The following is a 14627-nucleotide window of genomic DNA, read 5'->3' on the forward strand; positions in this document are numbered from 1 at the left end:
AAACTGGTTCCCTCATTTCCCTCTGTTCTCTTTGTTTTTGTGGGATTATGCTTGGAAAAAACAAATGACAACAACAAAATCCCCACATGTGTATTGTGGTTTCAGTGGGCTTTCAGGAGGAAATAAAAATAAAAGTGTGCCTTTTTGAGATGATGTTTTTACCCTTTCATTTTTATCTTTGTGTTCACAGCGTTCTGAATCACCTCTGCCTCTCTTCCCTGCTGCTCACACCCTTCTCCCTGCTCAGGGTCCTCCTCTTGTGCCCTGTCCCTCTGGTCTACTCATTTGTTAAGAGCCTACTCTGCTAAAACCTCTCCATAAACTGACCTTTCCAAGTGAGAGTGATCTTTCCTTCCTGAGTTCACAAAACAATTTTTTTTTTTTTTTGGTGTAGTTTTCTTTGAACTCATGGTCTACCTCTTTTTTATGACTTGTTTATGTTTTGTCAGATAAATTTTGTTTTATTTTTGAGATGGAGTCTCGCTCTGTTGCCCAGGCTGGAGTGCAGTGGTGTGATCTCAGCTCACTGCAACCTCCGCCTCCCAGGTTCAAGTGATTCTCCTGGGACTACAGGAGAAGGAGGAGCTGGGACTACAGGCGCACGCCACCATGCCTGGCTAATTTTTGTGCTTTTTGTAGAGACAGGGTTTCATCATGTTGGCTGGGTTGGTCTCTAACTCCTGACCTCAGGTGACCCGCCTGCCTCGGCCTCCCAAAGCGCTGGGATTATAGGTGTGAGTCACTCTGCCTGGCCTGTCAGATACACTTTAATTTCTGACGATGGGTGATGATCGTTTCTTTGCCTTCATGCAATGCTTTGCATGTAGTAAATAGTCAAATATTTTTTTTATCAACATAGATTTTTTTCAGTGATCTTTTTCTGGTCTTAAGTTAGATAGGATATTGACCAGTGCTGTATGCCATGGTTAATGCAAAAGTAGGGTGCTATTTCTAGTTGCAGATACTTTTCTTGAAATTTGCACATGCAGGTAATATGTGAAGCCTATGCATTATACATGTCATAACTCACGAAAGCTCATTAACTTGTTGCAAAGGATAACGATGCTGTTTATAGAATCTGAGAGATTTCCTGAAGGTAGGTTAGGAGCTAGTCTCTCCTTAAGACTTTGAGCTGTCCTCTCTTACCACATCCTGGAGTAGAGTGGGCGTCAGCATTCCTTGCAACTTGCATCTTGTAGGGTTACCTCTGCTTACATTCCAACTTAGTCTTCTGAAATGTTCTCTCTAGCACTAGGCCAGGTGAAGGTCATGTTCTTTATCTGAATAAGAGCAGTGATTCTTCATGTGGTTTTGTCTCCAGGTTTCTTCTGTGGGTTTGGACCTATCCTTGCAAGCCTTGCCCCATGGGGACATTCACTGCTTGATCATCTATTTGATGGATGAACTCTGCTCCTCATTTATTGCTGTGTATGATGGATTTTTGTTTGTCATAATACACAATTATTGTTAAAGTCTTTTGTTATTTTAAATGGACATATCCTGAATGAGAAACCTTCTTGTTTTTTAATTGAATGTTGTGTCATGTTTGTTTATTCACCCAATGACTGATGCAATTCTTGTAGAATTAGAGTTTATTGGTAGTATGAAAAGTGGCTTATCATAACTTTTATCTTCCCCCTAAGAGATGGGGCCTCACTCTGTTGCCCAGGCTGGAGTGCAGTGGTGTATTCACAGCTCACTGCAGCCTTGAACTCTTGTGCTCAAGGGATCCCCCTGCCTCAGTCTCCCACTTAGCTGGGACTGCAGGTGTGGGTCACTATGCCTTGGCCTTCTAAAGTTCTGGGATTACAGGGATGAGCCATCATGCCAGACCTTATCACAATTTTTTGCTCAGCTACTTTTCTAAGTGTCTATGGACTGGACAGCAAAGATTCCTACCATTATTATTTTAAACTTTTTATTGCAAACTACTACAAAGTCGAATCAGTAAGTATGCTCTAACTTTTTCTCTATTGGATACTGGACTCTTCCCTTAAAAATAAAGCAAGTCCTCTGTTCATTGAAAGAGAATTATGTTATGAAAGCTGCCAGTTAAAATCTCCCAAGAGACCACTGTTCTAAGGAGTTGTATTTCTCAGTGGCAAAAATATCCTTCCTGGTTTTTAAACTCTTGTGGGAGGAGGTCATTTATATATATATATATATTTTTTCAATGCAACATGCTCTGTTGGGGTTACTGTTGATCTCCTGCTCAGTTCTTTTCAAAAAGTCATATCCATTCAGCACATTTTTGTGGAGTGGCATTTAGTAAGTGGCAGCCTGATATTTGCCTTGGCATGATGTTATCATGACTGCTTGGCATAGCTGACTGTTGAGTCAGGACCCCTCCGGAGGCAGGAGTCAACTGTTGACTCTCAAAATTAGAAAAGCCTTGATCAGTTAGTTGGAGGATTGTAAGTCAAGTTTATAGAGTATTTCAAAGAGGAGGTAACAAATTCTACTGATAGACCAAATAAGATGAGGACAGACAACAGACTTTTGTGTTAAGCATTGTGGAGGCTGTTGTGGATGTGATGGAAGAGGAAGCCTGATTGGAATGGGGTTATGGGAGGAAACACGCTTGAAGCAAGTATGAACAATTCTTTAAAAAATTTTGCTGTGAAGATCATCAGAGAATTGGTATAATACCTGGAAGGCAAAGTAGTGTCAACGAAAGGCTTAGTGCTGCATGTGTAAAAATAATTCACAGCCTTTAAAGGCTCGAGCTTGACACCTGACTACTATCTTCCATACAATTGTGGTTTTTAGGAACATTCACAGTGGGACAGGCTGGGCTCTGTGGCTCATGCCTAATCATCCCAGCACTTTGGGAGACTGAAGTGGGAGGATTGCTTGAACCCAGGAGTTGGAGGCTGCAGTGAGCTATGATTGCACCATTGTACTTCAGCTTGGATGACAGAGCGAGACTCTGTCTATAAACAAAAGAAAACGGTGGGCTGGAGTTCGACTGCTGATCTCCTTCAGGGGTGTGATGGTCAGGAAAAGCTCTTGGAGAAGAGGATGCCTGAGAAGTCTTGATGGACAGACAGGGCTGGCCTGGAGGGTAAGGTGGGGTCTAGGCATCGGAGGCCTTGGGCATGGAGTTGGGGGGAAGTTGTGCAGGGCCTAACAGGCTGTGAAAGGGAAAGTGCTGGGGAAAAGGTGGAAATGTAGCAGGTTGTGAGGGATGAAGTTCTGAGGTTGAGAAAGTCCATAGGTGGGGATTTATTTCCAAGGGGTGGCTACAAATATTGTATAAAGGCTGCAGATAATGATCTCATCTGGAGGGAGTGAACAGGATCAGGAGGCTTAAAGAATGGTTTCATAAGCCACATTTTGGAGGTCGGTGTGCTTGTGTGTGTGGAAGTATTTTAGAAATGAAAGTTGATATTTAAGTTGATTGGGTCACCCTTGAGCTTGCTTGGTGGGAAGAGGTGGGCAGGATGTGGCTATTCTAAGTGGCCAGGGGGCACCTCTTCCTTATTCACACCCAGGACATTATTTCCAATTTTCCTTGTAGAGGAAATACCATTTACCATTAGTAAATGGTTTTGGGACTTCATTCTTTGGGGACTCAACACATCTGGACATGACAAATTCTGGAGCTGTCTCAGTGGCAGGTGTCCCAAGGACTCTTGGATGATATTGTAATTGGGATTCATGTGCAGTCAGAATAGGCCCCACAAATGAAGAGGATGCCAAGGGGTGTGTGTGTGTGTGTGTGTTTTACAAACTTAACTGTCAGCGTTCTATATAAATGATTCCTTTTATAGAGGTCCAGATAGATGAGGGTTCAGAGGAACTCTGTTACTTGCATAATGGTTTTAATGATAATGCTTACTAACTTTGAGGATTAAGGTCTGAGTTACTTGCTGTGCTGGTTAAAAAGTGACAAGGATTGGTCATTCTGCATTTTTAAAATAAGCATTCCATTTTAGTGATTCTTAGGCATGCTTTGTTAGAGATGGACTTGGAGAGCTTCTTAAGAATGTGGATTCTCCCTGCACCCCTCCTCCAGGGTCTTGGTCAATAGATCTGTAGTAGGGTCCAGGAATCTGTATGTGAACTCTCATTAATCGTTTGCCTCCTTCTTGCAATCTTTGCTTCAGGAAAGAACTGTACTAAACATCACCTTTTAGGTTTGAAGAATGGAGGATTAACTTGAACTTTTGGATAGCAAAAGCAGTAGGGAATGGTGAAACATACAATTTAGTATATTTTCATTTGAATATGTATGTGAGAGTGATGCAGAAGTTCAGAAACACACAACAGTATTCCTTCTTCAGATGATTTGAAAGCAGAGTTTTAAGGATTTTAAAATATGCATACACCATATAGAAGTGTATAAAATTTAAAATATGTCCTTTTTTTTCCTTCTCCCCAATCCCACTGCAGGATAACCACTGCAAATTTGTGTGTGTGTGTGTGTGTGTGTTTAGGCATTTTGATGTGTGTGTGTGAGATTTTTGTCTCTGTATAAAGAAACTCAAACCACACAGGATGTGCTTTGTTCACTTTGGTCTTGTCAGCATCCTTCTGTGTCCCTATCTTTCGACCTGTTTGTAAGAAACACTTTGAGCCACCAAGTTGTGCAAACTACTTTATGCAGATAAGCAAAAATACGAATTCTTCAGACACATAATATATGCTGTTTGCTTATTAGAATATTTCTGTAGATTGCACTGGGGGAATTAATAAGTATGATAAGTATTTCATATATTGGGCAATAGGAAATGTAGTATGCTTTAGAGAAATCAGTATTACATATTGCTGGTTTGTGCAGTTCTATTATAATAGACTATCAGCATCAGAGCCAAAGGGAAGAGTGTGTATGAGTCACTCCATAAAAGGAGCAGTGACTCAATACCAAACTTAGGGTGCTGCCTGAATTTTTAATCAATTGCAGTATTGTTGATATGGGGTTGATTCCTTTTTATGGGCAGGGAGTTATCATGGTTTGAAATGTCTCATTCCCTTTTGGTGATGCTAACTTGCTATATTCAATGTTTCTGTTCTTTCGTATAGGACCCAAACTACTGGATACAAGTGCATCGCTTAGAACATGGAGATGGAGGAATACTAGACCTTGATGACATTCTCTGTGATGTAGCAGACGATAAAGACAGAGTGAGTTCAAGTCCTGGGGAACCTTTTTGAATGCATTTATTTTTTCTTTTCAGGACTGGGGACCGGGTGCGATTCATTTCCTTTCTGTTTTAGACAGATACTTTAAATTATGTTTGGGCCACCCACTCTAGTATATTTTCTTTTGTGATAAGTGTCATGAATCTTCACTGTCCTGAATACCAAGGTATAATGATTTTCTTGATACCTGGGACTTAACACTAGATTTTGGGGTTTTAAAACTACAGCTTTTACAATGGAAATATCACAAAAAGATTTCTATGCCATATTCCACCTTAATTTAACCAAACATACATCTTTCTTCACAAGTCGGGCCTGTCCTTATCATCTCCGTATATACAGTGTACAGCCGCTCTGCATTCTGGTCCCAGTGTTGGCCCAGAGAAGATCGATCCCAACAGCGGCCTGTGCGGTGCACCGTGTTCCTGTGCGATGGGCGAGTGTGTCCCAGGCAGCCTCCCCTGTGTGGGGCCTGCCCCTTAGGAAGCTCGGCTTTGCTGTGTGATGGGCCATTTGTGTCCTGGGCAGCCTCTCCCTGGGTCTCAGGAAGCTCGGCCTTTTCTCTGTCAGTGCTCTGATGCTCTGTGTGTGCTTCCCCAGTCTTTACTGTGGTATGTGAGTTTGGCTTCTGGACGTTTCCACCTACTGCTCTTCAGTGTTCCCTCCCACTACCCCACTTTTTTCTGTACTCTTGAGAGGAATGAGGAGGAGTAAGAGGAGGGGGAGGAGGAACGTTCATCGTTTTGAGAATGCCTGACAGGATGTTTGGCTCTTTTTTTTTTTTTTTGAGACGGAGTCTCGCTCTGTTGCCCAGACTGGAATGCAGTGGCATGAGCTCAGCTCACTGCAACCTCCGCCTCCTGGGTTCAAGTGATTCTCCTGTCTCAGCCTCTTGAATAGCTGGGATTATAGGCGTGTGCTACCACACCCAGCTAATTTTTGTATTTTTAGTAAAGACATGGTTTCACCGTGTTGGTCAGGCTGGTCTCGAACTCCTGACCTCATGATCTGCCCGGTTTGGCCACCCAAAGTGCTGAGATTACAGACATGAGCCACCGCACCCAGCCCTGGCCAATCCTTTTGTATTTGGCTTATAAGGAATTGCAGAAGGGCTCATAGCCACATACATAGTTACATCAGCATGGTTGTATGGAGGCAGCGACCTGGTTGACTGTCTCCTAAAACCTCATGGCAGTAGCATAGGATATTCAACCAGCTAGGTTACATCACGAGGTCAGAAGATGGTAAGATCACCCAGATACTCACTCTGCTTCCTACTGGGGCTCTCTCTGGTTGCTGGCCCTCTCCCCGCCGGTCTGCTCTTCTTTCCCTCAGCCGTGAGCTGGGTGCACACAGCTGTTGTGTCCTGCTCACAGCTATGTTCCTGACAGCATCATACCTGGCCGAGAGTTGGTGCGTATCTTAAATGTTTGCTTGAAATTTCAAGTAAGACAAAAAAAAATCAAATACCAAATATTGTGTAAATTTGGAAGATTAGATTCACTGTTGCACCTGTCACTGTGGAATTTGTCTCATGTGGCTCCTGTGGGCCAGGAATACATTGTATCACAAAATGCTTCTTGGTGTCATTTCTCCTTCTTGGGCTTTTGAGTGAGCCAAGCTTAGGGTAACTCTGGAATCCTTTTCTGCAGTCCACTTGAAGAGTACCATCTTTCATTTATTGTGTGACTCAATTCCAACATTTAAGGCAACTGCAGAGATTTATGAAGAATTTAAACAGGTGCTCTTTTTCCACCAGAATGTTAGAAAGGGATGAATTAATGTATCAATCTTTCAGTGTCTTCCTCTTCTCCCTTCTTCTTCCTTCTTTTTTTTTTCTTCTCTCCTCCCTCTCTTTCTCAGTCCTCTCTCTTGTTGTTACTTCCTATGTGAAAACAGCACAACTCCGTGTGAGGAAAAATTGGAAAATGCAGAAACATACAAAGGAACTAATCGCCTGCCATCCTGCTGTTGCTGAGAGCTCATCACTGTTGTTTGAGGTTTTCATCCTGACTCTTCCCTTTCTTCAGATAGATAGAGACACAGTCTTTCTCTTTTAAACAAAGAAACTTGAATAGTAGGTTTTTTTTTTTTTGAGGTTAGCATATATATATTTCTGTGACCATGAACCATAACTATGCCAACATGGCTGTGTAGTCTTTTGTTTTAATTTAATTTACTGATTTAGAGACCCAAGCTGTTACCCAGGCTGGAGTGCAGTGGCATAATCATAGCTCACTGCAGCCTCAACCTCCCAGGCTCAAGTGATTTTCCTGCCTCAGCCTTTTATTTTAAAAAAAGTTGTATTCTAGATTCAGGGGCACATGTGCAGGTTTGTTATACAGGTAGATTGAGTGTCATGGGGGTTTGGTATACAGATTATTTTGTCACCCAGGTAATAAACATAGTACCCAGTAGACTAATTTTTTGATCCTCTCCCTCTTCAAGTAGGCCCTGCTGTCTGTTGTTTTCCTCTTTATGTCCATGTGAGATCATGCATTATTTGGTTTTCTCTTCCCATGTTAGTTCACTTAGGAATAATAGCCTCCAGCTCCATTCATGTTGTTGCAAAAAACATAACCTTGTTCTTTTTTACGGCTGCCTAGTATTCCATGATATGTTTGCACCATTTTTTCTTTATCTAGTCTACCACTGATATGTATTTAGCTTGATTCCATGTCTTTGCTATTGTGAATAGTGTTGTGATGAACATATGTGTGCATGTGTCTTTATGGCAGAACAATTTCTTTGGATATATACACAGTAATGGGATTGCTGGGTTGAATGATAACTCTGTTTAAATTCATTGAGAAATTGCCACACTGGATTCCACGATGGCTGAACTAATTTACATTACCACCAGCAATGTATAAACATTCCCTTTTCTCCTCACCCTTGCCAGCCCCTGTTATTTTTTGACTTTTAGTTTTTTTCTTTCAAATTTCTCACACCACACGGATGTATTGTTTGACTTAATAATAGCCACTCTGACTGGTGTAGGCGGTGTCTCGTTGTGGTTTTGATTTGCGTTTCTCTGATAGTAATGTTGAACATTTTTTCATAAGCTTATTGGCCATGTGTATGTATTCTTTTGAAAAGTGTCTGTTCTTGTTCTTTGCCCCTCCCACCCCCCCCCTTTTTTTTTTGAGATGGAATCTCGCTCTTTTGCTCAAACTGGAGTGAAGTGGTGCGATCTCAGCTCATTGCAACCTCTGTCCCCTGGGTTTAAGCGATTCTCTGGCCTCAGCCTCCTGAGATTACAGGTGCCTGCCACCATGCCCAGCTAATTTTTGTATTTTTAGTAGATACAGAATTTTGCCATGTTGGCCAGGCTGGTCTCAAACTCCTGACCTCACGTGATCCACCCGCCTTGGGCCTCCCAAAGTGCTAGGATTACAGGCGTAAGCCACCACGCCTGGCCTCTTTGCCCACTTTTTAATGGGGTTGTTTTATACTTGTTAGTTTGCTTAAGTTCTTTATAGATGCTGGATATTCAACCTTTGTTGGGTACATAATTTGCTAATATTTTCTCCCATTCTGTAGGTTGTCTGTTTACTCTGTTGATAGTTTCTTTTGCTATGCAGAAGGTTTTTAGTTTAATTAGGTCCCATTTGTCAATTTTTGTTTTTGTTGTAATTTTTTTGCTGTTTTCATCATGAAGTCTTGTCCAGGACCTGTAGTCAGAATGGTATTTCCTAGGTTATCTTCCAGGGTTTTTATAGTTTTAGATTTTATGTTTAATTCTTTAATCTATCTTGAATTGATTTTTTTTTTTTTTTTTGAGATGAAGTCTCACTCTTATCACCCAGGCTGGAGTGCAGTGGCGCGATCTCAGCTCACTGCAACCTCTGCCTCCCAGGTTCAAGTGATTCTCCTGCCTCAGCCGCCCGAGTAGCTGGGATTACAGGCATGCATCACCATGCCTGGCTAATTTTTGTATTTTTAGTAGAGATGGGATTTCACCATGGTGGCCATGCTGGTCTCGAACTCCTGACCTCAAGCGATCCTGAGCCTGCTTTGGCCTCCCGAGGTGCTGGGGTTACATGCGTGAGCCACTGTGCCCAGCCCTTTGAATTGATTTTTATGTATGGTGTAAGGAAAGGGTCCAGTGTCAATATTCAGCATATGGCTAGCCAGTTATCCCAACACCATTTATTGAATGGGGTGTCCTTTCCCCGTTGCTTGTTTTTGTCAGCTTTGTCAAAGATCAGATGGTTGTAGGTGTGTGGCATTATATCTGGGCTCTGTGTGCTGTTCCATGGGTCTGTGTGTCTGTTTTTGTACCAGTACCATGCTGTTTTGGTTACTATGGCCTTGTACTATAGTTTAATGTTGGATAATGTGATGCCTCCAGCCTTGTTCTTTTTGCTTAGGATTGGCTTGGCTTGGCTATTCAGGCTCTTTTTCAGTTCCATGTGAATTAATTTTTTTTTTTTTTTTCTAATTCTGTGAAGAATGTCATTGGTAGTTTGATAGGAGTAGCATTGAATCTGTAAATTTCTTTGGGCAGTGTGGCCATTTTAATGATATTTGTTGTTTCAATCCGAGAGCATGGAACATTTTTCCATTTGTTTGTATCGTATCTGGTTTCTTTGAGCAGTGTTTTTAAATTTTCATTGTAGATATCTTTTCTTTGGTTAGCTGTATTCCTAGGCATGTTACTCTTGTTGTGGCTGTTGTGAATGGGATTGTGTTTTTGATTTGGCTCTTAGTTCAGATGTTGTTGGTGTGTAGGAATGCTACTGATTTTTATACATTGGTTTTGCATCCTGAAACTTTGTTGAAGTTGTTTATCAGATCCAGGAGCTTTTGGGCAGAGACTGTGGGGTTTACCATATCATCTGCAAACAGGCATAGTTTGACTTCCTCTCTTCCTATTTGGGTGCCACCTCAGCCTCTTGAGTAATTGGGACTATAGGCATACCGCACAATGCCTGGCTAATTTATTTAAACATTTTTGTAGAGACAGGATCTCACTATGTTGCCAAGACTTGTATCAAACTCGTAGGCTCAAGCGCTCCTCCTGCCTTTGCCTCCCAAAGTGCTGGGACTGCAGGCATGAGCCACTGCTCCCGGCTGTGTTTTGATGTGTGGATTCATGTACAGTCTCGTACTTGCTGTGGACACTTAGGTGACTATGGAGCCAGCTGCTGTGCTCACTTGTACACTTGTCCCTTTGGTACTCTCTGTACTCTTAACAGCTGGGATGAGCACGCCTGTTTCTCCACCACATTTCCTTTTTATTTTTATAGATGCAAGCTTTCCCTCAGGGTGGTGCCATCCTGCTTTACACTTTGACTTTGTGCCTTTCCATAGAGCAAGTGAGGCGTGGCTTATAACATGTTTTCTTGGCTTTGGCGTGTGGCTTGGAATAACCTGTTGTGGAAGTTTGGTTGTTGCACAAGTAGGATTTATGGGGCTGTACAATCTCAATGTTTCTGAGAATGCTGAACTCAATGGACTCATTTATGTGTAGCACAATGTAGTAAGGCCTGAAGGGTTATGCAGTACCAATTACTGTTTCCATTCATCCCCCCGCACTCCAGCCGACATTAGATGCCCTCAGAGTTTATGTGTTGAGCCAGTAGAACATCATGATGTAGATGTTCAGCACAATGATTTTTGCAAAGTCTTTTGAAATGTATGGAGACTTATTTTTTGGTCCAGCATATGGCCTTTTTGGTGGACATTTTATGGGTACTTGAAAATAATGTATTCTGCAGTCATTGGGCTGTTATAAAAATCAGTGAGGCCATCCAGGCATGCTGGCTCAACCTGTAATCCCAGCACTTTGGAAGGCTGAGGCAGGCAGATCACTTGAGGTCAGGACAAGCCTGGCCAACATGGTGAAACCCCATCTCTACTAAAAATACAAAAATTAGCTGGGTGTGGTGGCACGTGCCTGTAATCCCAGCTACTTGGGAGGCTGAGGCAGGAGAATTGCTTGAACCCAGGGAACAGAGGTTGCAGTGAGCTGAGATCATCCCACTGCACTCCAGCCTGGGTGACATAGCAAGACTCTGTCTCATAAATAAATAAATAAATAAAAATAAAATGTAAAAATCAGTGAGGTTAAGGTGGATGATGTTAGTTTGGATCTTTAGTGAATAATGTGTTATTCAGCAACTGGAAGTCATGCACTCTTGTTTCAACACAATTAACTGTTAGATTATACACAAAACCAAGCAAAAGGCAAACTATGATATTTTTAAATAGTGACATATTAAAATCATACAATCTTAATAAATGACATTTTAGATTTTAGATTTTGTATCCTTCTGTGAATTTGATGATAAAAATATATATTTTCTGGAGTCTTTTATCATGTTTCCTGTACAAATTAAAATGTCCTTTAACCTGAGAAAAATATTTTAAACATCAATAGGTGAAATAACGCTTTAGACAATTTTATATCATGTTGATTGAAATCAGTTTCCAAACAGAAAAATGCTGGAGCACATTATACCATAGAGTAGCTTTTAAAGCTGTTTTTTATTTGTTCAGGAATACTTTAAAATATATGCATAATTGATGTAAATATTGTTGAGTGACATTCCATTGTAAGTTGAAACCATAAGAAATATGATTAGTAGCTTAGACTCACAACACCCAGATTCACAGGCATGGCTGGATGCATCATTCAGACTGAGAGATTGCGTGATGCAGTCGGTCGCACGGTTCTTTTCCGTGGCTCTGACATTGGATCCTGATTTAATCATCTTGGAGTGTTTTCAGCTATTTTTGGCAACTACTCCGAGTGAGGATTTTGACACTTGTTTTGCTTTTTGGTTTAAGGAAAAAAGAACGAACATTATACCTGTCTTAAATAACATTTATCTAAAAAATGTCCTGTTTTGTGAATATCCCCTGGATGCATGTTCAAAATGTAGATACCTAGCCTGGGAAGTAGGCTGTCTGTGAAGGGACCTGGGCATGTGCATTTTACAGTCCCCCTCCTGCTGGTGTTTAGGCTCACTAAGTTACGAAACCACAACTGTAATGGCTCTGCCTCTGTAGTAGGGAAGATGCTCTCGATGATGCAAAGTTTATACTTGGTCGTTGTGAATTTCTAACATTATTAAAAACTTTATTTTTTATGGAAGGGAAGAGGCAATGTTTTAAATGATAGCAAAAGAAAATTAAAATCACGTACTTATTACCCCTGATTTTCCTCATTATCCTTTAATTATTAGCGTTCAGGGCACAGCACTGAGGAAGTTTTCTGTTAGTACCCATACAGTTCTCATTTCCAGGATTTACCCAAATTTGTTCAAATGGTGCTATTATAGATTGCCCTGGCCCCTTGGAGTAGGTTTGATTTTCTAAGGTGTAGAATACTCGAGATCTACTTTGAGTGTAAAATGGTACTTTGTTTTGTTTGTCTTTTCTCTGTGTTTCTGCTTTCCAGTAAGGGAACAGTGATGTCATGTTTACTCTTAGCATCTCAGTCTCAGTTTTCTCAATTGACATTTTGCCAAATTATTAAAATATCATGGGCTGGGCACAGTGGTTCACGCCTGTAATCCCAGCACTTTGGGAGGCTGAGGTGGACAAATCACCTGAGATCGGGAGTTCAAGACCAGCCTGGCCAACATGCTGAAACCCTGCCTCTACTAAAAATACAAAAATTAGCCAGGTTTGGTCGTGCACGCCTGTCGTCCCAGTTACTTGAGAGGCTGAGGCATGAGAATCATGTAGGGCCAGGAGGCAGAGGTTACAGTGAGCCGAGATTGCCCCACTGTGCTCTAGCCTAGGTGACAAAGTGAGACTCTGTCTCGAAAAAAAAAAAAAAAAAAAAAAATAAATATAATGATTGTGGGAATCATGCATTAAGTTGTTAACTCCCTTAGAATGTTTCAGCCACTGGTTTACTCTGAGTTTTTTCCTTTGTGCACACTGTGGCTTAATTTCCATAAGTTAACATGAATTATGATGTCTGCCTAGGGTGTTACATGGTGACCAGCGTACTGTTTTTTGCTGATCAGGTAGGTGAGTTGTTGAAGCTCTAGTCCTTGCCTTCCCTCAGGTGAAGTGGATGTAGCCCAGGAGAATGTGCTTTTAATGCAGGCATCTTAATCTTTCCATCTTGGGGAAATACACGTTTTAAAGAAGCAGTGATTTCTGAAGGCATACCTTATCGTAAATCCTACTTACAGAAAATAGTATAATGAAAAACTTATGAAATGTGTTTTCTGTTGTCTTAATCGAAAGGAATAATTTACTTATTCGTAACTACATACCTTACTGTCTTTTGATGAATACTTGAGATTAAGATTAAATGGGATAAATGAAAACCTAGTTTCAATGTTGAATCAAAGCTAAGTGGCCTCCCTCCCCTTCTCAAAGGTTAATAAGAGAAGTTTTTCAAACCGGAGTGCTTGAATAATTTAAAAGACAGCATATGGAATAATTTCCTTTGCAAGAAAATCAGACTAATATTTTTAGATAATTCAGTTTGCTGAGCACCTATTGTGTACCAGGCATTGGGCTTAATGCTACTATACAGTGTGTGTGTGTGTGTGTGTATGTGTATATATACATGTATATATGTGTGTGTATGTGTGTGTGTATATATATATGAGCAAGGCAAAGTCTTGTAGACATGTAGGTGAAAGACCAGTGGGTGTTAAGTGATCTGGTTTACATTTGAGAAATATCCCCCAGATGGCTGTGTGAAGAATGAATGAGGAGGCAGCATGAAAGGCAGAGGCCAGTCAGCAGGTTTTGTGGAACCAGGATTCGAATGCAGGCAGTGTGTGGCTCCTGCCGGTTTTGTGGATGGAGGTTGAAATTGATGGCGATTGGGCTGGGTGGAGATGGTGGGGCATTCACCAAAGTAGGGACTACTGCAAGGTTGCCAGACTGGGGATGGGAGATTAGGTTCAATGTTGCCTTCTGTGAGTTTGAGTGTCTAGGAGCTGTTAGTTAGGCAGCTGGATATTTGTGACAACCATAGATAAATCTGTGAATCCAATATAAATTTGTTAAAAATCAGTTTAAAACAATGTACCAAATATGGTCTAATTTTAGTGCAAATAATTATGTACATTGGAAAAAGTTTGAGGGGTAGACCAAAAAGTGTCAGTACTGGTCATCTCTGAGGACAGTGTGCGTGGTTCACTGTTTTGTTTTTGTTTTCACTGTCCGCTCCATATTCTGCTTTTGCTTAATTCCAGTAAGAAAGAAGCATTGGGTTTAGTTATAAATAGAGCTTAGAATAGAAACATCTTTTTTTTTTGACCTTTAGTATGAATTGGCATAGAAACCGAATGATTTAAAGATTTTGATAACCTGGAAATGAAATAACTTGTATAAATTGACTTCCTTAACTAGATGACTGTATTCATTTCTTCCTAAGTAAACTTATTTTAGAGTGTAAAGAAGCAAATATTTAAATTTGCTGCCAAGCAGAGCACCAAATGGTTAATTATTTCAGAAGGATTATTTCCCAGCATTTAAGTGTTTTGTGGGCACTGGTTTGA

General features: G+C 41.0%; 1 protein-coding gene across 5 annotated transcripts in view; it reads left to right on the plus strand.

Annotated features, from left to right (window-relative positions):
• PARD3 (par-3 family cell polarity regulator) overlaps positions 1-14627 on the plus strand; it is a 720675-nt gene that overhangs the window by 121039 nt on the left and 585009 nt on the right. For all 5 annotated transcript variants that reach the window (XM_023218154.1, XM_023218156.1, XM_023218152.2 and 2 more), the window contains exon 2: positions 5026-5127. In XM_023218154.1, coding sequence (XP_023073922.1) covers positions 5026-5127 — 102 coding nt within the window. The remainder of the gene's footprint in view (positions 1-5025; positions 5128-14627) is intronic.

Source organism: Piliocolobus tephrosceles, chromosome 9 (genome assembly GCF_002776525.5).
Source record: "Piliocolobus tephrosceles isolate RC106 chromosome 9, ASM277652v3, whole genome shotgun sequence".
Classification (NCBI taxonomy): domain Eukaryota; kingdom Metazoa; phylum Chordata; class Mammalia; order Primates; family Cercopithecidae; genus Piliocolobus; species Piliocolobus tephrosceles.